Source organism: Egretta garzetta, unplaced genomic scaffold (genome assembly GCF_000687185.1).
Source record: "Egretta garzetta isolate BGI_Z169 unplaced genomic scaffold, ASM68718v1 scaffold16, whole genome shotgun sequence".
Lineage (NCBI taxonomy): Eukaryota > Metazoa > Chordata > Aves > Pelecaniformes > Ardeidae > Egretta > Egretta garzetta.
The window spans coordinates 3,232,283-3,255,802 of NW_009260022.1; the positions used below are offsets into that span (position 1 = coordinate 3,232,283).

Genomic DNA, 23,520 nt, shown 5'->3' on the forward strand with positions numbered 1-23,520 from the left:
CGCCAGCCCGGCGGGGGTCCGGGGGGGGGGCTTCCTTTGTTTTTGTGCGTGTGCCTTTTTTTTTTTTAGGACGCTTATGCGAATCTGGGTGCCCTTGCAACGAGCGGCTGCCTTCAGGGAAGCTAATAAGGCGGAGTGCATGGGAGGCAGTACCTGTCAGCTCCCAGCTAGCTGCCTTGGCCTAGCGCAGCTAACCGTGAAGTGTGTCCAAATACTTTTGGACTTCACGTGAGCAAATATGCTGAAATGAACAGATTGAGTAAGAGGGAGCCATTTTTGTGTGTTTTCCCAGTCTGCAGTTCATCTTGCCTTCTGTTTTTGCTATTCTCAGCCTTAAATTAAGGAATTTGGTAACCCTTGGGTGGGCATAACAGGGCAGGGTTTGGGGAAAGTCAGATGTCCTTCGTATTATGTAAGCTTGTAGACCGACTGGAGGCAAGACATAAGTACCTGATCAGAAGAAGAGCAATGTGGTACCTCCCTATACCCTCCTTTGTTCCTCTAGTACTCAATGGTAAAATGAAAGACCAGTCAACGAGTTACTGGATGGAGGTGATACCTAGCCAGTAAACTTCAAATTTCACAACTGGGTGTCTTTTTGGAACTCGCTGTGTTCCTGTTCGTTCACCAGAGAGCTAAAGAATTTGCCAGAAGACAGTTTGAAGTGCTTGAGTGAGGCTTCTCTTCTGACTAGCTTTCTAGAATAGTCTGTCTTGATTGTCTTAGCTTTGGTGAGATGTCATGCGCTTGTAAGAGCCATCTCATCTCTTCCTAATAAATCCTGAGTTGTGGCGTACCTAGTAGAAAACGCTAGGAACATATGGAAATACTAAAACATTTTCCTCGTTTCTTTTCATGTTTTTAACATACAATTCTTCATCACTCACTCCGCATCTTAAGACTCCTTCTCTTCTTGCATTTCTACTTAGAGATTTCGCTAATTCTGCTTTTTTCTGTTGCTTGAAGGTTGTCATTTTGTCTCTGTTTCTTTGTGCCTGTAGTCACCTGCTCTAGGCCTTGAGGTGGCTTCATTCTTTGTTTCTTGTTATGTTTTTTCCCCCTTTGTTTCTCTTACTATCTGCCTTCGTAATTTCTTCTTTCTTCCTTTTTGGTGGCATCTTTCATAATTGCTAGACTCCCTCCGGTGGAAGAATTTTTTTCCTCCTATTGTTTTCATTGATCTTCAGTGGTTTCAAGGGGCTACTCTGGAAGTGATTCTTTCTTATCGGTTCTCGTCCAACTTCTGGTGACTCTGCTTTCCTCAGTATCACTGAAGTAACAGTTCCCCTTGATCTTGGGGTGTAAGAAAAAAAAATTCGTGTCACTTCTTGCAGTGCTCAGTGTGGGATAGATTTAGGGCTCCTCTTAGTGGTAGGATTTTAGTAGAGCACAGACAAATTGATCTACTTTAGGTAAATATTGCAATGACTTCTGATACTGCTCTCATCCCAGAGTTTATAGCTTTCACAATTGTCTTTTCCTATTTTAAACAGTTTTCGTCTTGAAGAAAGCTAGTTTAACCAAGAATAAAAAAAATGCTGTTAAATTTGCAGCATAAACAGATGGAAACACTGAGGGAATAAGACTATTCTTATTTCTCTGTTATATTTACCCTACTTATTACTTTTAATGGTAGAATTCGAGAGTAAGTTGTCTTGGGTGTGAGGTAGGTCCCTTCGGGAGGTTTCATTTTTCTAGATAAAGAATTCCATAGTATCTGCTCAGAAACAGCACTCCTGAGTTGAGCAGTAGATTTCCCAGTCCTCCTGGACATACGGGAGGACAATACGTGGCAGTATATGGGGTGCCTACACTCAGCGTAGGGTTGCTCCGCTTACCTAAAGAATTGATGTTAAGCCAGTGCAATTAAGTGAACTAGAAACTTTGTTTGCTATGCAAGACAAAGTAAGTTAAGCTTAAACCAATGTAAAAATATTGATGTGTGCAAACACACACAGTTTTTCCTGTTGACTTGAATTGCTTCAGTGCAGCGTGTTTAGGTAAACCGATTTAATTGTGTATACAAATCAATTGCACAATTACAAAGGTAATGCTTTACATGTTAAGGTTAGGAGGCCTTCGTGGTAGATTCAGGAAACTAGAGTGTGTCTAGCCCGATATAACCTCGGACACCGCAGCCTAGGCTTCTATTAATAGCAAGGGAATCAAATGTGGAGCCTACTTATGAACTTTATCTACCATCTGCCTGCTCAAATAAAATTTTGTGTGGACACTGTATATGAATATTATAGTACAACAGTAGTCTGTCTCTGTTGGTTCTTGTTACCTGGTCTCCATGGTCAGCGTGTTTTCATTTGATGCATCTCAAAAAACACTTCTGATGAAGTCTTAGTCAACTGATCTGCCGTAAAGGAAATCTCCAGCTTACCATCTGGAATATCTTTTCATTTTCTTTAGGGTGGCTAGTGTAAATCTAGAGATGGTTTGCTGTGAGGTGTATAAGGATGTGTGTGTTAATATTTTACCACTAATTAAATCTATAATTAACTTTGTAGAGATAACTGGGTGTTAGTTTTTTATTTCTGATATCTTTATATAAGGAAGATGGAATATAGTGTAATAGATGGATGCTGATTTGCTTTAGGACCTACTGTAATTCTCATTTGTTTTAGAAAAAGCAGATTGTCACACTCTTGAACCTTTTGATTCCCATGCAAATTTCAGTGGTTTTGCTGATTAAGTTAATTGTAGTTGGTCTGATCTACTATAATGTAACTTAGATGTTAGAATAAATATCCATGTTTGTAAATGTAGCTGCTTGTCAAAATATTAAAAACTCTAGCTGTGGCAAGGTTTAATAGATTTTAAGTTCCAGTGATATGTCAGTAGGTGGAAATAGTTTGTAGTCCTCTCCCATATGGTATCTAGCAATGGGCAAATTAAATTTTTCAGCTCCGTCAGAGATAATAATGCTTTGAAGAAGGCAAAATCTTCAGTTCTAAAGCATTTGTAGTAGACAAAAACATGCAGTTGGACAGAGGGAAATTCAGACTGGAGTAATTTTTGGTTGGTAGATGATTTTGGGTTCTAATGAAACTTGATAGTTTATAAAATAAGCTTGCAGAAAGCAATATGCCATGTGGTTATAATAAGAGTATAACTAGTTAGTAATCTGTTACTGATGAGCTCTGTCTTGTTTCTTCGGCTGTCTTGTTCTGATTCCCCTTTAAGTCTGTAGACAATAACCTGATACACTAGCAAGCCTCTACACTTTGGCTATTTCATTCCCCCGTGTCCTGTTTCTGAGTGTGCTTCACTGTGTGTTGACTTATTTGTTAAATTAATCATGTGGGAAGCAGATGTTTTAGTGCTGCATTACAGTACAAAGAGAATAATGTCTCCATCAAGGGCTGCATATCCGGAAAGGCAAAAAGCCAGGTTAAGAATTTCATTAAACAGGTTTTTGCATTGATGTTTGCTGTGTATTTGATGGTAGTTATGGCAACCCGTGGCTCCACTGACATAGAGTATCGCCTTCTCTTATGACTTGTATCAAAGGGTCTAAGAAATTATCAATTTCCACTTGTGACAATGGGCCATTTCTTTATCAGTAGGCATGTGTGAAGTAAAAAAAAAAAACCTATAGTTATGAAAGGTAGCTGTTACAGATTGATGTTTTATGCCGTGTGTTCAAAAGCACCTTCAGGTACCTACCTCTAAGCTTTCTGTGGTCTTGTCTCTAATGATCCATACCTACCTTTCCATTTAGCTCTGTGTCTTAGAGTTTACATCAGTCTAGGCTTCGTGGAGATCCTATCTGAGCTACATGCTAGACCAGACTTTTTTTTTTTTTTTTTTTTTTCATTATGTCTTTCTTGGGGAGTGATGTATCTGTTAGGTCTACCATGATCCCTTATGAAAAGGCTGCAAAATTCTTTTTGCCTCCTCTCACTGCCAACAAGTATGAGAAGTATATTATTATTTTCTAGCCCGCTAATTTTCTTCTGCTTTAATTTATTTAGAATTGGCTCTGTTTGTTCAGTGCATTAAAATGTTTGCATACAGAAACTATTATTGAATAGCTAGTTAAATTTAAATTTTGGACAGTAGATTCCTAGTATTGATGACCTTTGCTACTCTGTCCCCATATCCTTGTTTCCCTTCTTCTGACTCAATTCCTTATTTTATGCCTTTTCAGATGTGCTTCCTTACAGGAACTCATTTCAATAAAAATGGCCTTGCTGTGCTGTTTGGGAGCTATGGAAGAATATATCCTATTTCTTTTACTTTCAGTTGCTAAGTAAAAGACCTTTCTCCTATTCTAGACTTGAGAAAACTTTAACAAAGAGAGTGACAATAAAAAAGCAGGCTTGCTGTTGAAAAAGCTATTAATAGTAGTTACCTTTGGATGTTTTCTGTGCATGTTCATTGGGCAGAGTCTCTTGTATCATCTTGGGTCATAGCAGCTGTGATCCATTTAAGATCAGAAAAGTCAGATCTGCCTGCAGCTGGGTTCTGGGACATACAGGTAATAACTATTTTACTGGCATTAAGTAGATTATGTGGTTATTTTATGGAGTGTCTTGCAACAGCGAATCACCTGTTTAGCATTCATATAGCATGTTGCTGCTTCAGGGTTGTCCTTCCAGTATGACTCTTATTAATTGTATTCTTTAACAGTAGACAAGAAGGTTTCAGTTCTCCAGGACCTAGGCTAGATTTGGTAATGCAGCCTCAAGGAGGGAAGAGTGCTCTTTTGAACCCTTCTTCAAGAAGTTGCTGAAACATGCGTTATCAACAGGCTTAGACACTACACACTGTCAAGGAGTTTAGCCTCTGAGCATTACAAAACTACATAAAAATGTCCTTATGTTCAGGATTGTTCATCTCTATCAACTTTGTGCATCTCCTCTGCTTTTGAGGTCTTTTTGGCTACCAAGGCCTTCTGGCTGAAGGGACCAAGGAGAAGTCTGAGCTGTACTGTCTGTTAGCTTGGCATGAGAATCTGAATAAAGCCATGGTCATTTACTTCTAGTGGGTGCGACTCTTCAGAACAAAAACTCCACTCTCTGATCTTCCACATACAAGGTACAGGAATTCATGCTGGGATTCACACTGGCCACAGCATTTTAAAGCACTACAGTTACTATGCAGTAAATAATTGATTCCCTCTGCCCTCCTCCCCACCTCCCCCAGATGTAAAGCTCTGGGTTTTTTTATTGCTACTTAGGATTCCACAGTAACATTCAGTATTTGCAGAGTTTCATGTTAGGTCTTATCCTTGGAAAGCAAAAAATATTTCAGATCACTTTGCTGATTAAATCTATCATGGCATACAGTCAGCTCACAAACCTGCCTGTCTCGATTTCTCTTAAGAATGTCTGTAATTACGACTACATCAGCCTCTAAATGAATTGCTGCAATGTTTTCTACACGGTTAACAGCCAAGTGATAATTTCGTATTACTGCTTTTAGAGCTGTGGCCTGACTAGATGCAGTGTACTTTATACACGCCCCAGGAATAACGTGCAGTTGTTTCAAAGGCATCAATAAGATACTCGGATGTATCAGTATGCATAACTTTAAACATTTGGAAGCCTGAACTCTTGTTATGTTAGTCACTGAACAAAGTTAAAATAAATAGTGGTTCTACCCCAAAGCTTTTGCTGATAGGGCCAGTCTGGTTTGAAGAACAGAACAGTACTTTGAAGATTGAGCTCACAAGATATGACTGCTTTATATCTTGCCTTGTCTGAAATTGCCTTATTTATTGTATGACTTGTCTATCGCTTTTTAATATACGTTGGTATATATTCAATTTAAGAAGATCTGGTGTTCTGGAGGTCTGTGGAAACAGTCTTGTTTACATTTGGGCTAACCAGTGTTGATTTTCAGTTCCCTTGCTTTGATCCCACCAACTTCTAAAGCTCCTTTTATCCCTTTTGTGAAACTATCAGCTGTCCAGGATTCTAAGTTTGCTATGTCAGAGTGGAGTGTTACTTGTCTGGTACATATCTGATATACACGGAGCTGTCGATGGATCTGTTGGCAATGGAGTAAATGTGATTTTGGGTGTATCTTTTGGGAAATGCATTCTTAAAGAACTTTTGTCTCTTAGATCTTTCTTAATGATAATTAACATAGGTTGATTCAGAGTTCAGGCCATTCTTCCTTATCACTTGCAGAATATCAGGAATTTTACATTTTAAATAAATCCTGGAATGGTATCTGACAACTGCAAGTGATTTTAAATAATAGTATCCTAGGTGCCCTCCTCTATGGAGGGTTCTGGTAGTAAGCTTTGAAAATAATATGACAAATTTTCTTTAGATTGAAGTAATAGAGATAGCCATTTGGGTATTACAATAACAAGGACCATATAATGAACTCTGTTGTCTTCATCAGGATGCTTCTCTTTTTCTGCACAGCACCTGCAGCGATATAGCTCTGGTATAAAACTCACGGAGACTTACCTGTCTGAGAAAACTGCAAATTGCATATAAGTGCACCTTGTCTGTTGGAGGCCTGACCAAAGTGGTAGCTTCAGCTTAAGCTGATAGCTCTTATTAAAATCCACAAATTTTAGCTCAAATCCTGAAGAAATGAAGGTTGTTTTTACATTTGTCTAGCAGTATGCAGTTGCTTAGAACATTATCAGATGAAGTATTTGGGCGAAAATATTACATAGCTTATGTTTGATCTGTTTAAATTTTCTTGGGAAAATTTTCTGAGCCAGAAAAATATTTTCATTAACTTTAATTTGGAAACTTGATTTTTGTTCTTTAAATAGAAGATTTACTGCCCATGTGCTTTAAGGTAGATAATTGATGGGACCCTGAAAGCAACTGGGCAGGGAGACAGTGTGTGAATTGATGGCTTGGGAAGAGTGAGGGCCAAGCAAAGATGGAGGGCTTGGGACCAGATGTTCAATTTGCTGATCTGCTTGTCTCTCAGACCTACTTTTGAAGTCAGCTGGGAATTCTGCTTTGTGAATGCTACGTAAGGCTAAGAACTCTGAAAAATCAGATCCTAAAAAATATTAAATTTATTTTGGGTTGGAAGGGACCCCTAGACGTCATCTAGTCCAACCCCCCTGCAGCGAGCGAGGACACTGCTGACTAGATCAGGCTGGTCTTGAATGTTTCCAGGGATGGGGCCTCCACTACCTCTCTGGGCAACCCATTCCAGTGTTTCACCACACTCATTGTAAAGAATTTAAGAAATTAAGCATCCAGAGCTAGAATATACATTGTATCTTAATTTTTCTGTCTTTAGGTCCATATTTAAAAAGAAAAAAAAGATCAAAACCCAAACCTTTAGATACCATGCTGCAAAAGAAGCAGTATTTTTCTTGTGGGCTTTTTTAATGTTAACATTCATGAAGATTGCTTTTTAGAGTTGAGTTTGAAGAGTATTCTCATCAATGCCTTCTTCAGTACAGTGAAATACTAAATTAACTGCTCCTTTAAGTACTGTTCCTTTTCTCAACTGAAAAGGCTGCAGTTCCTGTTGGACAAAATAGTTAGAGACCATATTCACACATGCAAATAGATGAATTAAGATAATTTTAATAATCTTAATATTGCCATTAACAATGTAGCTGAGGCCCATTTAACTTCTAAGGGTTTCACTTTGCAATCATTGTGAAGTTTGAAAAAGCCGCGCCAAAGAGAAAGGGTATTATATTTGTAAGTTAGCTAGCTGTGTGTCTGTTATTGTACAAATATATTTGAAATTGTGTGTAAATCGAAGCTTTTCGATCAAACCAGGTAAACGTAAGCTGTACTTAGGTGCAATTACAGGGCAGTAATTATATCCCAGAGCATCCCCCTTTTTGTAAAGACAGTATTTTTGCTGGAGAAGATTGTGTTACTCTCTTGAATTACTCTATTGTCTATCTAAATGCTCAAATTCAACAACTTCATGGGTCCATTCAAACATAGGCTCAGCTTCAGCTGTACTTGGATGTCCATTCCTTCTCATTCTCACTATATTTCTAAGGTCTTATAATTGAAACTGCTGAATCTACTAGTTCTGATTGATAGTGGGTACTTGTATACTAATGAAACTCATTGCAGTTCTATATACTCTACAAGATGTTTGTATCTTAGGACTAACAGAGAATAATAGAAGTGCTCTTCTGCAGAGCTTATTTGTCTGCTTTTTCTTTGAACTGGAGAGGTTGCTTCACTGAAGGGTGCTCAGTGTAGCACCGAGGGAGCTTCTGGTGACTCACTACCTCTCTTCCTGCGGTTCTGCAAAGATTGGAATAACTTCTAAGAGTCTAATCTGTGATTTCAAGCCTCCTAACCTGGCCAGACAGCTTTGTCATGAAGGCTTAGAGCCTGGAAAGATGTCTTTTAAAGGTGTTCGGGGGCTTTTCTTATTCAGAAGCCATTAATTTTTCTGCCATGTTTCATTATCCTCCGTTATTGACTCTAGTGTCTCGACTTTGGAGTTTTCTGGTTAGAAGGGTTAGACTGCTATCTTTCCAGTTGGCTTTGCTTCTTGTCGCAGTCCCCAATAGCAGAAGTACAAGTATTCAGTTTTGTCTCTGAACTCCTCTGTAGCTTACAGCTTTCTTAAAGGTCCTCAGACCTTGAAGTGAGTATCACATTGATTCACTTTTGGAAGCCTGTGAAAGGCTGCAGGTGAAAGGAATTTAAGGACTGAAATTTAGTTACTAGGGTGGGTGTGTGGGAAACTTGCAAAACTTAATTTTCAGAGGAACAGTTAGTTTTATTACTCTGCATTTTTTCAGATTTACTGTTGTGTTTGTTGTTGGTTAGGAACAGTGGATTTACATAAAGCAAGACTACAAAGTCCTTTTTCATCAAGATAATTTTCTAATCCTGATTATGCATAAAATATTTTGTCTTGCATCTATTTTGTAGATTGAGTGGACATAAGAATAGTATTTGTGTGTTAGTTTTACAGTAGGGACAAAATGCATACTCTTTTTAAAGTGTGTGTTGAATTCTTATTTACAAAACTTACTCCTGTGAATACTTTATGAAACATTACATGACATTGTCAGTAATGTGATACACAGTATGAAATATATGTAATGTCTTAAATAAAAGCTCAGTTTAGATATGACATTGATACTGAGCTGAAGAATCAAGTAGAGGTTTACTTTCTTTGCTTGGGAATTGATTTCCAGTAGTTTTCACTTGCGTCCTGTCACTCGGGTCTCAGATTCTTGTCCCTAACAGCTTCTGTCGGAGTCAGGTACTCATAGTGCTATGGTACTGTAAGACTTGTGAAAATGGGATGCCTTCTTTTGACAGCTTTATGATACAGTTTAAAACAAATGATTTTTAAACATGGGGAGGCAGGGGACAAAATAGCAAGAGAAAAGTGAGGGTAAAAATAGTCCCTCTGTGTATGCATGAACTTATGTCAAGTTTCTGGAATGCAACTGCAACTTGAGATGCTGTGAGATGTAGTGGAAGGAGGGCTGAGCAAATCTTCAAAAGCTGTAAAGGTGTGGTCTGGCTGGCACTGAAGGCATTTATCAGCTGCTGTAATAACCAGGGAAGTTTAAAAATTCTCCTTTGAAGTGGAGGAGTTGGCTTCAGAGCGAGCTTTGTATCTACCTGATCTGCTGGTTGGTCAGGACAACATCCTCCTGCATTGTTGGGGTTTTGGGTTTTTGTTCTCTGTGGTTTGCGCTCTGTCAGGTGAAAGAGGAAAGGGATGTTGGCAAGATGATTTGGGGATTTCAGTGTGATTTCCAAGGAGGCAGGTCTGTGAGTGTTGGTGGATTTAAGCTGGCCCAGTGAAATTCTTTGGTTGTGTGGTGGGTTGTTTATTTGGTTTTTCGGTGGGTTTGAGGTTTTTTAAGTGAATAACTTCTGCTAGCTTAGCTTCTGAGCTGGTTTAACACTGGATCAATCAAGTGCTGGTGCTGGAATGAATAAGAGGGCTTAACACAGAATTGTGGCCTAGCTCAACTTAAGCAGTTGTAAAACTGTAGCCTAAAGAAAAGGAGTTATTTTACCTGGAGCCACTTCTAAAATACATTTTGGAAATTCATGGCAGAATTATTAAAGATGGAAGTAGTAGGAGAGAACAGAATGAATCGGGAAAGTCTAAAGTGAAGGTTGCTCAGAAGGTGTTAATGTTGCTTATATTAATAACACATAGTATTCCTCACTCATAAAGATGTTAACAATGTTCTTGTAAATCTTAGAAATAAGATATCAATGCAGCATAAGAAATTTCAGGAATTATATTTGAAATCATGCGTGTTAAAGCTCTGGTTTTATTTAATTGCAAGTTACTATGTTATTCTCTCCTTTTGCTGAAATTTGCCTTTATGTGAAAAAGCAATTTCAAAGGTGGGAAACTGCATAAAAACCAAAACCTAGAATATCCTTTTAAATCAGGGCCAAGAATAAGGAAAAAAGATTATGATTTTTGTCTTCCCATAGACCTATATTTTAGTACTTCCATATTAGACCTTCAGTGAGATAGGGCTTGAATATCTCTGGCTAATGAATTGACACTGTCACTGAAAAACTAGTCTTAAAACTCATTGTAGTATAATAGTAAAAATATTTAAAAGGAAGACTGTGCAGCACAAGAAACATGAAGTACTAAAGATTAAATAGGAACTACAGGCTTGTTGGAAAAAGTATTTTGCAATATTGAAATCATGTAATAAAGCTTAGATCAGTTAGCTAGTCAGTCTTCCTCTCCATAGTTATTTTTATTTTTGAGCTTCTTTAGAAAAAAATGTATTTCATATCTATGGGTTGGTCTTCTGTAATTCAGCATAAATCAGTCTCAAGGATGAATGTTATAAACCTGGACTCAGTAAGATTTCTTCAGCCTGATTTGTAAATAATAAAATCTGAGCATTGGCTTTCTGGACCATTGTGGCTTACATTAATTCTTGCCCTTGAAATTCAGTGCAGCCAATAGCTTGTCCAGTGGCAAGTCATGTCAGTAAGGACGTATTCTGGGATCCTAATCATGTACATGTTTCTAGCTGTTAGTTAACAACAGCTACAGTAGTATATTGATACTACTGTATATATATTGATACAGTAGTATATTGATACTAAGTATATATACTTCAATACCTCAGCCTTTGAACCATAAATACAGAATATGGCTCATCTTGCAAAATGATATTGGCATTCCCACTTTAAGGTTTAGGGCCTGGTATCTAGAAATCATTTCCTGTTTGGAACTGCTGTAATTTGTGCATGTGACAGTGAAAGGATGTTTCCTTATAGTGAAGTTAATTTGGGTTCTTCCTTGATTTTCCAGAACCTGTATTAATATAGTGATAATAGCATGCTTTGTAAGTCAATAGTGCTTTCTTGGGAGTCTCAAGAGAAGACATGATTCATAACCTTCAGCTACAGGGTATGTTGAATATGGGATAATTAATCCATAGGCTGATTCAGAAGTAGTATGCTGGCATAGGCTTCTTGGGGAGCAGTGTTTTTTATTTTCTGTGGAAGGAGGCCTTGTGCTTAGCAGGAGCTGGGATTCAGAAAGACTTTGTGCGTGAGTTTTGTTACAGTGGCTCCCTTAGCTTTTGATCATAACCAGTTGAAAATGTCTTTTGGCTGAATGCAAAATATATGGGGTGGACCAGTAAAAGATTTTAAAACACACTGCATAGTAATTCTTTCCTTGTGTGTCTTTTAAAAGTCTTTATTTACTTTTGATCCCTTTTTGTAAGTATAATGGTGAAAGGGAAACCAAATACCTTTAAGATGAATGAGGTACCATATTGCAGCATAGATCAAGCTAGACTTGTGATTTATGGCAGTTCAGGTTTCTGTATGTGGATGAGATAAAATTGAATGGAAAAAGTGGATGGCTTTTTGTAACTTTTGTGAATGTCATTTGCAAAAATGAATGACAAAAGTGAAAGCTATCCATTTGTGCATTAATTAACAGAAAGTTGCCAGTCATCACTGAGCTCTTTCTGTCAGGCACTTTTTCCCACCCCAGGGATGGATAAGCTCTATATACAAATTGCAAATCATGTGGCTAGTACTGTCCTTGTTCACCTTTTCTTAATAAAGTCTGTCATCTCTAATGTGTAAGAGCAAAGGAGAAGCTCTTAATCTTTAGTGTTGTGAAGATGTTAGCCATTCTTGTGAAGATGCCATCTTAATTGCTGGACTCATATCCTCTCTTTTTTTTTTTTTTCTTGGTGTGTGTATACGTCCCCGAAATTTGGATACTTGCTTTGTGGCTTTCTTCTGTTTTCTTCTTTTGAAGGTGATACCTTAATGGTCCTCAAAGAAGAAAGGCTTATCTTATGTTGTAGAAAGTAGCAGGCTTCTTCTGGAAAATATGGCATAGCAAATATAGCGAAGACATGAATAAATTTAGAAAACAATATTCATATTCAAACAAAGCTGAATCCATTTCTGAATCTTTATGTTGAAAAATGATTGGTAAAATCTAGTGAATCTTTCTAGTAAAGTTTACTCTTGTGCGATGTGTTTTTAGACTCTATTCCTTGTCAGCTTCTTTTTTGACATGGGTAAATAACTCTTTGATGTTGGTAAATGTCCTTTCTAAAAATAGATTTGGAACAGAAAAGTATTCAGTGGCTCTTGAGTCAGGCTCATGTTAAGTCAGTGGGAAATCATTCTGTCTCCTCTAATGGGGTTTGGCTCAACTTCATGTCATTGTGCATTAGCCAAGCCTCAACTACCATACAGGAATTCTCCAAAGAAGAAATGTTTTCTTTTTTTTTTAAATGAAACAATTTGCACAATGTTTGCAGGGTTTTTCTGTCATCCTTTGATAAGTAAATCTTAGTTGGTATATATTTGAAATAAATACTGATCCTGCAAACTCTTACGCTTTTGGAAGATGTTTTTATTAATGTCAAAAGACATTTTAAAAGTCACTATCTGAATGAGGACTTGAAAAATCAGGCCAGCCTCTGACTATTTCACAGAAAGGAGAGGAAATGTTTTAGTTTGGTGTTTTCAATTAGGCTATTTAGAAATTGGGAGGTACGTCTTGATAACGAAAAATTCAGTGTTCTTCTAATGGAAGATGCTTCTAATGTGTCTGGAAAGAAACTGGGATGTTAGATATGTGAACTTGGAGAAGGGAAAAAAAAATTGGCACCTTTATAATTTACTGGATTCAGAAACAAAATGGGTTTGAACATAGTAGTTGGCATTTCAATACACCATTTCCTCACTACCTTTGATGTACAAGTGTATACTCTCTGAAAAGTGGAAAAAGTAATGGTTTTCTTAGTATATGTTAACTATGCTGAGCTGTGCTTGGCTAACATTTTTCTCATTTGTTTTATAGGTTTTGTAAAAGACACCGGATTAAGTCAAATTCAAATGTTCCATGTGTCCCGAAAGACTTGTTGATGATGTCAGAATTAGTTCTTCCACAGTTCATCTTTAGTCTTATTCAGCACTTAAGAGAGGGGTATAATGAGCCTGGTATGTTTTAAATCTGCATATATCTAGCCTATCTTACCATGCTGCTATCTCTCACTTTCCACTCTGTGAAGACACAGTACGTGAATACATGAATGCTATCTGTACTTTATATCATTGAATTTTGTGCCTCTTTTCCTAACAAAGTTACTGCTTGGCTAGGAGACTTGATTTTGTTCTCTGCTGAAGAGCTTCTTAAATATGTTTTCAGGGTTGCCTAGCATTGTGTTGAGCTCATCCAGAAAATGAAATCAGGATTAATTTGAAACTTGTACATGTACATTTTAGAGCGTTATGAATATATTAATTTTTTGGTGGTGGTCATAGCTGTTCTGCCTTGTGAAGGTCTTGACCAAATTAAATTACATTTACACCAAAAGTTCTTGTTATGTGGTTTTCAGCTCTTGATCTGCCATCAGAGAAAGACCTTCATAAAATTCTTCAGGTTTTGGAGCCTCATGTTTCCTTTTTAGAAGACTTGACCAAAATGGGAGGAGCAATGAGATCAGTTCTTACCCAAGTTTTGACTAGCCAACAGTTCTACAAAGATCTTAGCTCTGGTATGTTTGTGTTATTTTTAATAACTAAATTTTCAAATTATGAATAATGTAAGGGTATAAGTTTTGTTTATCACTTCAGTTTCTGCATGTTTTCATTTGACTTCTCAAAACCCAGAAAAATGCATTTTTTCAAGGATTTTTTTTGTTGTTGAGAGAAGGGGGGTGGGCTTCAGGAGCAATGAGAAACATTTGTTACTAAGACCTGTAAGAGCAAACCTGGTGTCCCATGTAACTGTATAAAGATACATTGTTTCAAAAGATTTTTTTATAATAAATCCATTGTCTTTAAAGTGAAGTGAACATGGCAGCTTAGTACTTCCAAGTGAGGCATATCAGGCTTGTTCAAAGTGGAATATGTCTAATTTATTTTGGGATCTGCTCTCACAGAGGTTACTTGAGGAGACCTGAATGTCATAAGGCTGTTGTCTGTCCTGAACTTCTGTGCAAAGACTTTTTTTTCTTAAAAATATCACAACCAACCCCAGTTATTTATTTCATCTTGTACCAAATCACAATGAATCCAGAAATCTTGAGTGGTCACTATTAACCCCAAACCACCTAGTATAAATTAACTCCATCTTACTTTCTTGTGATTAGAAGGTGTCTTTTGAGTTCTTTGCATACTTCCTTTGCATAGGTATGGAACAGATAGTAATTACTGTAGATTTAAGTTGCCATAAATTGCAAATCTTTATTTGAAAGGAGAAACATGTAGGAAAGCTGCCTCAGGGACAGTTGTTTTTATTCTGTTCCCTTCCTCTTTTTCTCTCCTGTTCAATAATATCCGAATGAGAGAAACATAATGACTTCTCTTTTCCTATATGTGATGGATTTCCTGAGCTAGAAAAGTGGAGAGGGAATGGGAAGTAAGGTATTCTCATCTGGACTCTAGGAATGGAGAATATGTGTATCTGAGTAGGTATGGTTTCTGGGTAGGGAAGGCAAAGAAAGGGATTTTAGAGCAAAACCTGCCCTTCTGACTTTGCATGCAAAAGGTGCACAGCTAAAAAAATGCTGTAATCTTTTTCATATTTTCTTTCCTTAGAACATGAGGAACAAGTTGCTCCTCTAAAGTTTATTTTTTCCTTATATAACAAATGTGTTGGCTTTTTTTTTTTAGTCTGTTTCTTCATAGAAAATTTTATATCCTGAGCATGCAGCGTGACTTTGCTTCATCAAACAGTTAAAATTATGATATCTTTATGAATAGTTTCTGTTAATTGCAGCTCTCAAAAGTTGAACTTCGAAAGAAAAATTCCAAATATTAGAAATTACATATGACTTACTATCATTACTGTTTTTATGTTGGTTTACTATTTCCAGTGGGGAAAAAATAGGTCCCTGTCCTTTCTGTCCAAACCCAACTGTTTTGAAATATCAAAACAAATTCTTTTTTTGCTGTAGTGTTAATAGTGGCAGTGCTGGTAAGATAGAAATTAAGTACATCATTTAGAAGAAAACACTGTGTTGGAGGGGAAAAACTGAGAAGGTTTCTGGTCTTTTGGATTTCAGTTCATCAGCTGGAAAAAGTTTTTAGCTTCTACATCGTAATTGTATAGCTTATTAAAACATTGTGGGCCATTTTTAAGGTTGCTTGTGTAGAGTATGAAGTATATGAACCAAGCAGCTGCTGTTGTACTTTAATGCTGTTTTACATATGTATTCAAGGTGTTGGCGAGAATGCATGTGCAAAGAAAAGTCATGAAAAGTACCTCATTGCTTTGAAAGGCTCTGGACTGGCATTTCCTGAGGATAAAATTGCATGTGGTATGCAGGAACAAGGAGCTGGAACTAGCACATTAGCAGTTCAAGGTTTGTGTAGAAAAATATTTTAAGAAAAGACTTGATTATTGCTGGTTTTTATATAAGCTATTATTTTAGTTTATTTCTTTAAAAAACAAATCTTAATGAAGCTTAAGGAATTGCCTGTTTTAGTGCACCACCAAATTACAGAACTCATTTTAATTCTATCAACAAAGCCAAACATTAACTTCTTGTTGCTAATATACTGAGCATCATTTCCCAGTCATAGCATTAGTGGAATTTGAGTAGGCAAGATGAAATTGCTCACAGTGGAATTTTGTCACTGCAACTAAGTTAAGCTACCTATTCTTACAAAAGTGCTGTGGATTTTTTTTGGTCACTGAAGGCCATCAGAGTTTTCTGCAATTTCTGAACACACCTCCCTTAACTCAGTACGTTGAAGTTCTGCAATGGAATGTATTTGCAAATCCCTAATTTTGTATTGCTTGGAAATCTTACTCCAACTTCTCAGTCCACTGCTGTGTATCTTTTAAAGAAAGTTAATGTAGTGTTTCATTTCATACTGGCTCATTAACTATCATAAAGTACTCTCTTTTCAGTACAAGACTTATGAAAGGAATCTCTGAATTTTTTTATTTCAAAAGGTTTAGCAGGTGCTACAGCAACATCAGGACAAGGGGATTCTTCAGATGAGGTGAGACTGCTTTTAAAGACTATAATGAACTGCAACAGAATATTAAACGGAGAGAATGCTTGCAGCCAAATCCTACAAACCTTAACTCTTCTATCTGCCACATATCCTCTCAATTTTAATAATTAGAAATAACGGAGATATAAAGGAATAGATCTCATGCCTTGACATCTATTTCAAGAGATACCTCTTGAAAAATCCTTATTTTTGCTTATTTATTTCAGTATAATTTATGTATGTAATATAGAAGAAACTGGTATAGGTAGTTCAAAAGTCACTACCAAGTAAATTGGGCTTGATTAAAGCAAACTTAAAGCATGTGATGTGATGCTGTGAATGGTGTTAGTAGTTTTGGGCACTTGAGAATCCAGCTGAACTGGTGATAGCAGCAGTGAGAATTTCTTTGTGGATAAATTCCCATGTGTAGACTTGACCTTACTTGCCAAACACATTGAGTGGGAGTAAAAAGGAGGGAATCTCCTTTTAGATTGAGCTGTAATAAATGGAATTTAATGAGGAAAGTTAAATTCTGGCAGAGTTACTTTACGATTTTTTTTGTCCTACTGTTTAAAAATCTAATTTCAACTAGTAAGCTTTAGCAGCCATTCTGGTAGGGTAGTATAACAAACCTTAAATAATGTAAACTGTAGTTCTTCATTAGATTTTTGCTTACATCGAATTCTATGTGAACAAGTATTGAAGTGAAAACAATTGTGTGTGTCTAAAAGAGTTGTATGACATGTTTGCCTCTGTCACGAGCACAACAGCATCTGTTATGCTTTCAGGAGCGCTATTTATAATTTGGTATTTTTCAAAGTATTGCTTGTTGTTTCTTCACCATCGCTTCACAAACAAACAGATAAAAAAAACCCCAAAACCCTGTGAAAGACTGCTGGAAGTATCACTTTTCAGGCCCATGAAAGAAGGTGGCAATTCAAGTTAGTGTTATAACCTCAAGTAGTATTTTCAAATAAACTTAAAATGGCTCAGTACGCTTCTTTCTTTTTTACCCCTGTTAAGTGATGAGGAGAGAGGGGAATAAACCGAAGTTGTTAAAGAGTCTGAAGAGAGATTGGATATTGCTGACATTTCTTTTGGGAAAGAAGTCCAAAAGGGAGGTAGAGTCTGAGATGGCTCTTCCTGATAAAAAATTCCTTCTCCCTAAAATAAGATTTTTTCAAGAAAAAGATATTTTATGAATAAAAAGGGGAGGAATTACAGCAACTGCATTGTAGCTTGATAGTTAAAGATGCCTGTTTTCTAAGATCTCCAGGTTATAAAGATACATGCAGGTATTTTATTATGTTACCGCAGATGTGTTTTTTGAAATTGAAATTCTGCATACACCCACATACCTGGAATCAATTTTAAGATGTTAATTACATTATTAAGATACGTTGTAAAAAAAGCACAAGACCCTACTTTGAAATCTGTATTTAGAAAATTTTAGAAAGAATGAGGAAGTAACATGCAGGTAAAACAACAAGCACTCAAAATTTATGTTTTTAGTATGTATCTTCACTTCTAAATTTTCCTTTAATGTCTTAAAAAAAAATCACATTGATATAATATGGGGTGCAATTAAAAATAATGTCAAAAGTTTCTTGATTATTTTTTTTTAACCAAAAAATATCAGTTAGTGGTATCTCGAAAGAAAGTTGATTTTTTATTTTACAGTCTTTTCTTAAACATGATCTGCTTGACAGATACGAATTGCTGCAAAGAAAGTCCAGTCCTTTCATCCAAGAGCTAAAACAGAACTGTGTAGGTAGAAGGCTGAAATGCTTATTAGAATAATGATGTTACTAGAGACATGATTCCTAGAGAAACGAGGAAGAAGTTAACTTGTTTTGTGACTTCTTTTCCTCTCCCCTGCCCTTCCACATAAGTTACAAAGGGCATTTACAGCTTTTTTTATGTCTTACTATACTCTCTTATAGCAGAGTAAAACTATGTTCTAATTAAGAAATGTGGCAAAAGCACACTTTTAACTGGATTTTCTTCCTCTGGTATTTAAGATGAATCTAGGAAGGTTAATATTCTTTCTTCCCAAGTAAGTCATAAAGGTAGCATTATTTCACAGATGCAAGGCTAGATTACAGAATTTACATAGGCTACAAATTAGAGCAGTGCTTCTGCAGGGAACTAAATAGCTTGAAAAGTTTTGCATAGTTCAGTATTTAGTTTCGCTTCTACAATAGTAGATGGTTCTAACCTGAAAATTAATCTGAAGGGTGGATGTATCCTGATATGTGTGTTATGGGCTGTTTTGTTTTGTGCCTGTCCCCCTCCCCGCCTGCCCTGAAACAGTATAGGCTCACCTGTGCTTTACTTCTCAGATGGTTTGTGTTCCATTGCTGTAGCATTTTAGAGAGAACTTGCCATTAATTTCCTTTATTAGCTTTTCTTCCTCTTGTTTTCCTTTGTGCAAAAGTAAAAAAAAAAAAAAAAAAAAAAAAGCCAACCCTGCTGTCTTGGAAGCCCTTCAAAATCACTCCTCGATGAAACATGACGCGTGACACAAGAGTTTATTTCTGGGAGCTAACGCACGTTTTGGGTGTGTGTGCCTGAGAGACAGAGCTCAGCCCTCTCTAAATCTGTCCTCCTATTTAAGAAGTTTTTGTGTTCCAATGAATCCAATAAAACCCAGTCTATGAACGCTTTTACCACACTGATGAACCTTTCTGTATTGGATAGCTCTGTTTGGCTGCCCTTGTAGTTTATTAAGCACCAAATGCCTTATTACTTGGTTATATAGTTACTGACTCCAATTGCTGTTCAGTGTAATCGTACAAAAATCTAAGTATAGTATCTAAAATTAAATAAAGTTTATTGACTGAATTTACAACAGATGTGACATATTAGACATATTGTTAAATATTCTATTATGTAAAGTAAATCTACATAGAACTTTGCTGTTATCTGGGTATATTTACACAGCATTATCCAGTGGGTAAAAATAAGGTAATATCCCTGGGCTTGGAAGACACCATGTGACCTAGCACTTATGATCTCAAGGCTGTTAAAACTTCTGCACATGAAATTAAGATTTAATCCTACCTTACTGAAGCAGTGGAAACCAACTATCTAACTTTACTGAGGAAAAAAAAGAGTTCTCAAGAAAGCGTTTCTCATAAGTCACTCCATTTTTCTTCTTTTTACTGAAATCACTTCAAAAGTTGCAGTGAAGACTGTTGTATGTTTAAATTTTTCTCGTACTGTAGAAGGGGAAACACACTTTGTTTGCCAGAGCAGTGGTGTTGGAGGCTAGAATCCAACACATTAATTGCAATTTGTATACCCAAATACATTATTTTCTGGTTAAGGCTCCTCTAGCAGCTCTCTGGATTAACTGAGACTGCTGAAGAGGTCTTGAGACCTGCAGCTATCAACTTTCTAGCTACAGGAATTTAGATTCCTTTTCTTCAGGGCAGAAGACTTACATTGCAGAGTCCTGCAGTTCATAGTAATATCTCAGCAGGTCTGATTTTTGCTTTATAGTGCTTGGCCCCTCTGATAGAGTGGGCAGTGGCAACATCCTGAGAACTGACTGGCTCCCAATTGAAGTACAGAAGTAGCATGTGTTCAGAAAGACCACGGGACACCTAAGAGTTCAAATGTGTGTCCATCTTAAAATGAATTTTCTGAAAGGATAGGAAAATTCAGACCTTTCATTAACATGATACTTTCAGTCAGTCCTTAGATATAAAATATGAATAGTCTTTCTCCCCAAGGAAGGATAGTTACTTCCTGAGTATCAGTTTCTTTATCATTCCAGTGAAATTTTGAAGTAAAATATGGCATTTGCTTAGAGGAGAAAGATACTGATTATTTACCAGTAGATATCTTCATTAATTATCTCTCATTTTATTGGATCCAGTAGGAATCTTTATTTCCACTGTTTCGTTAGGACTACCATTGTTAGTAAAGATTCTTGCAGCATTTAAAATAGTCCTGTAATGTCACATTCTTTCTTTTAGCACCCAGTGTTAGATTTTTGTAAAGCAGTGGTGATGATGTTTTTAACTTGCATTGAATTTTGGAATCTTTGCTGTTTTGTTTGCAGAGTGCCTTGAAAGCTTCAGATGACAAGTGCTTGTGTAAAGCTTTTCTATTTTGTGTAGGAAACAAGCAATTAGAATTCGGCAATTAGAATTGGCCTCTTAAAGGTGTCAAAAATACTTTATTCTTGCATCAAAACTTTGTATTTACTTAAAAATGTCTAGCTAATTGTCTGTGTTGCCAACTTTAATAGCCAGTTTGTTGGCTGTTTTTTTTATTTTTTTTTAGGAAACAAAAAAACCCAAACCCTACAGATGAGGAAAGTGAAACCTTGGATGTGCAACAGTTAAAAATTTTGTAGTGTTAAACGTTTTTGTAGCAGTCAGTTTCAGAAATCAAAGCAAGTAACCTTACAAAATTAATTAAATAGGTGAAAATGTCTGAACTTGCAGATGATAATGTTGCCTGTAGGGGGAAAAAAGGCAATTTAAAAGATTGTGTTTTTTTCTAATGAATTGCACAGAGTCCATGGTTCCTGTAAACAGTAAAAGTATTTTTCTGGTAAGAGAGTATACTCAGGGCTCTTCTGTTTTAGTTTGATAGTTAAACCAGAATTTTGAGAGCATACCATCTCTTGGCAATAAAATTCTAAATATACAATTATCAATTTTTTAAACTCTTCCCCTACCCCAGGAGGACCAGGATGGTAGCCAAGGTGTGGGCAAGCGCAAGAGGGTGAAACTAAGCAGCACCACCAAAGGTATTTATAAAGTACTGATCTCAGTTTATTCTTTATGTCTATCTTAAAAATTATCTAGGGATATTCATTCACTCCCCAAGCACTGTAGTGCTGCATGTGACAGGTATTAAACATAGCAAAGTCTAAAAAAGAATAGGAGGTGAAATTGTGGTAATTGGCAACTTTGATTTCCCTTGAGTGAGTACCACTGTCTGGGACTCTGTTTGACCAGTCATTTTGTCACCTTCATGTCCTAAGTTGACCTCTAAAAATTCATTCCATTTTCACCGCATGGCTGGCAAGATTGCAATACAGCTTAGCAAACAAGTTTTAGATATATTTGTTCTTAACAATTTTTTTTAATTATGCCACTGCACAGTACGATTGTGTTCTCAGCCAGGCAAGAATAGTGTTCTCTGGTTCTGGTTGGTCTTTCTGTACTGTTCTAGCAATGTTTAAGAAAAGTTACTTAAATGAAGTCTTATTTTCCCAGATTGAAATTAGTCCTCTCTGCAATTTCTAGTCCAACTTGAGCAGAACTCACATTGAGATCAGTGCAAGTTTTAATTCAAGAATGAACATAGGATAGAGACATGGTAGCCCTATCCTGTGTTTATCTTTGACACGGGTTTGTGCTAAAAAGTGTTTAAGTGTTATTAAATAAAGAATACTTTTTGTTTGCTTGGGTTTTTTTTTTTTTTAATATGTTTAGGGAGACTTGACATAGGAAGCACAAAGAAATCGCAAGCCCTGAGAAAAGAACATTTGGGTGAAAAACTGTGGTGGAAGTTGGAATAAAATTTCTGGAAAGGTTTTGCAGTGGAGGTTTGGAGCTTGAATTTGAAATGCAAAGGTTCATGAAGTCAGTAAAAAGCTCTGAAGATGTTGTGAGGAGTATGGGAAAGTAAGATTGATTGTTTCTAGTGGTTTCAGATTGAAGGAAAAAGATGGGGAAGCTGGAAAAGCAGAGAAGTAAATGTTTTGGCAACGGTGTTGTTAAGAGATGATCTTAGAAATGGTGTGTGAAAGATTGTGGCAGAGAAGAATAATGTGGAAGAGGTGGTAGTTTTGGAGAGATGCAGGAAACTTACAGACATCCAAGAAAAGCTCTCTTACTTGAGTTTTAGAAGCTGTTAGCTTGTCTAAAAGAGACGTTAGAGTCAGGTAACGCAAGAAAAAATGCTGGTTTTCTGATGCATAATAACTGATCATGGGAAATAGGCAAGGAGGAAGCTCAGGTTGAGATGCCAGATCTGAAAACCAGTATCAGCAGTGGCATTTCAGGAAAAGTGATACTTTAATTCAACATTTCATTTCCCCCCAGGGTTTGTAGTCTTCCTCCTCTGAGGCATCCCAACATGGACTGTGCTCATGATGTTGATAGCTCCTAATATCAGTCCCAGAGGAGGGAGTCTGCCAATGGGGGAAGGGTAAGTATCTGTTTTTATTAAATATTGAATAGTTTTCTGAAGTTTTCAGTATTCATATTTTATGTCCAATAGGGTATAAAATAAGAGTATGAAAGAAAATTTTAGAAAACTGAGTATTGAATAAAAACAGATTTACCTTTTCCATATTAGCAGACTCCCTGTCCCATCCTAGGTCTTTAGTGGTACCATCTTCATAGAGGGTTACTTACATACCAGGGATACCTTGGAATGCTAAGACCCGTCTGTATTTCAGAGAGATATTTACAACAGTCTATGGGGACTTTTATAGCATTAGGAAAGAATAAAAGGTTTCTTTAAAGAAAATGCAGGTTTTATGCTGAGGTTCACTGATACTGGTATGGGACTGAGTATTGAGAGAATTTTTATTTTTACTCTGTTTTAAAAGCTGAATCCTGCATCCATCTGAAATAAGACAATTTTAAACCCACAGGCACTGTATTATTATTATTATTATTATTGTTATTGTTATTATATTTAAAATCATGTGGTGCTTTTCACAAGAGTGAGAACATTAGTCCCATTGTTCTTGACAAATTTTCCAGGTCGGGTAAGAGCATTCTGCCTACTTAAATTCTGTAGCAGGTATAAGAGGACACATATTCTTCTGTCCCTGCCTGAATCTGCTGGATAAAGAATTTGATACACGCTGTTCAACTGTGATACTTGTCAGAGAAAGCTGCACATCAGTGACGGATAAGGTGTTGTGTCACTTATCTTCGTGCCCGGTGTTGTTACTCAGGGGCATTTGGCATGTACCTAAACCTGTGCTGTCTGTTCTGTGGACAGAGGACTTCAGTCTGCATGGCTACCAAGCTTTCATGGGCAGTAAAATCACATATGCAGTTTCTTAACAAGAGACGAGGAAGAGAACGTAAATGATCATCATATGTTTGCTGCAGTAGGTGAT

At 36.7% G+C, this 23,520-nt stretch overlaps 1 protein-coding gene across 14 annotated transcripts in view; it reads left to right on the plus strand.

Moving 5' to 3' along the window:
* Nucleotides 1-6: 6 nt before the first annotated feature.
* Nucleotides 7-23,520, plus strand: part of UBR3 (ubiquitin protein ligase E3 component n-recognin 3) — a 117,771-nt gene continuing 94,257 nt past the window's right edge. For 6 of the 14 annotated variants that reach the window (XM_035896256.1, XM_035896263.1, XM_035896257.1 and 3 more), the window contains exons 1-6: nt 7-228; nt 13,270-13,409; nt 13,808-13,966; nt 15,635-15,778; nt 16,375-16,424; nt 21,117-21,183. In XM_035896256.1, the coding sequence (XP_035752149.1) occupies nt 77-228; nt 13,270-13,409; nt 13,808-13,966; nt 15,635-15,778; nt 16,375-16,424; nt 21,117-21,183 (712 nt within the window). In that variant the 5' untranslated portion in view covers nt 7-76. Of the gene's footprint in view, nt 260-2,984; nt 4,490-4,883; nt 5,050-13,269; nt 13,410-13,807; nt 13,967-15,634; nt 15,779-16,374; nt 16,425-21,116; nt 21,184-22,504; nt 22,593-23,192; nt 23,516-23,520 lie in introns of those variants that run through there. The other 8 variants (XM_035896264.1, XM_009640768.2, XM_035896262.1 and 5 more) reach the window with 8 other exon arrangements.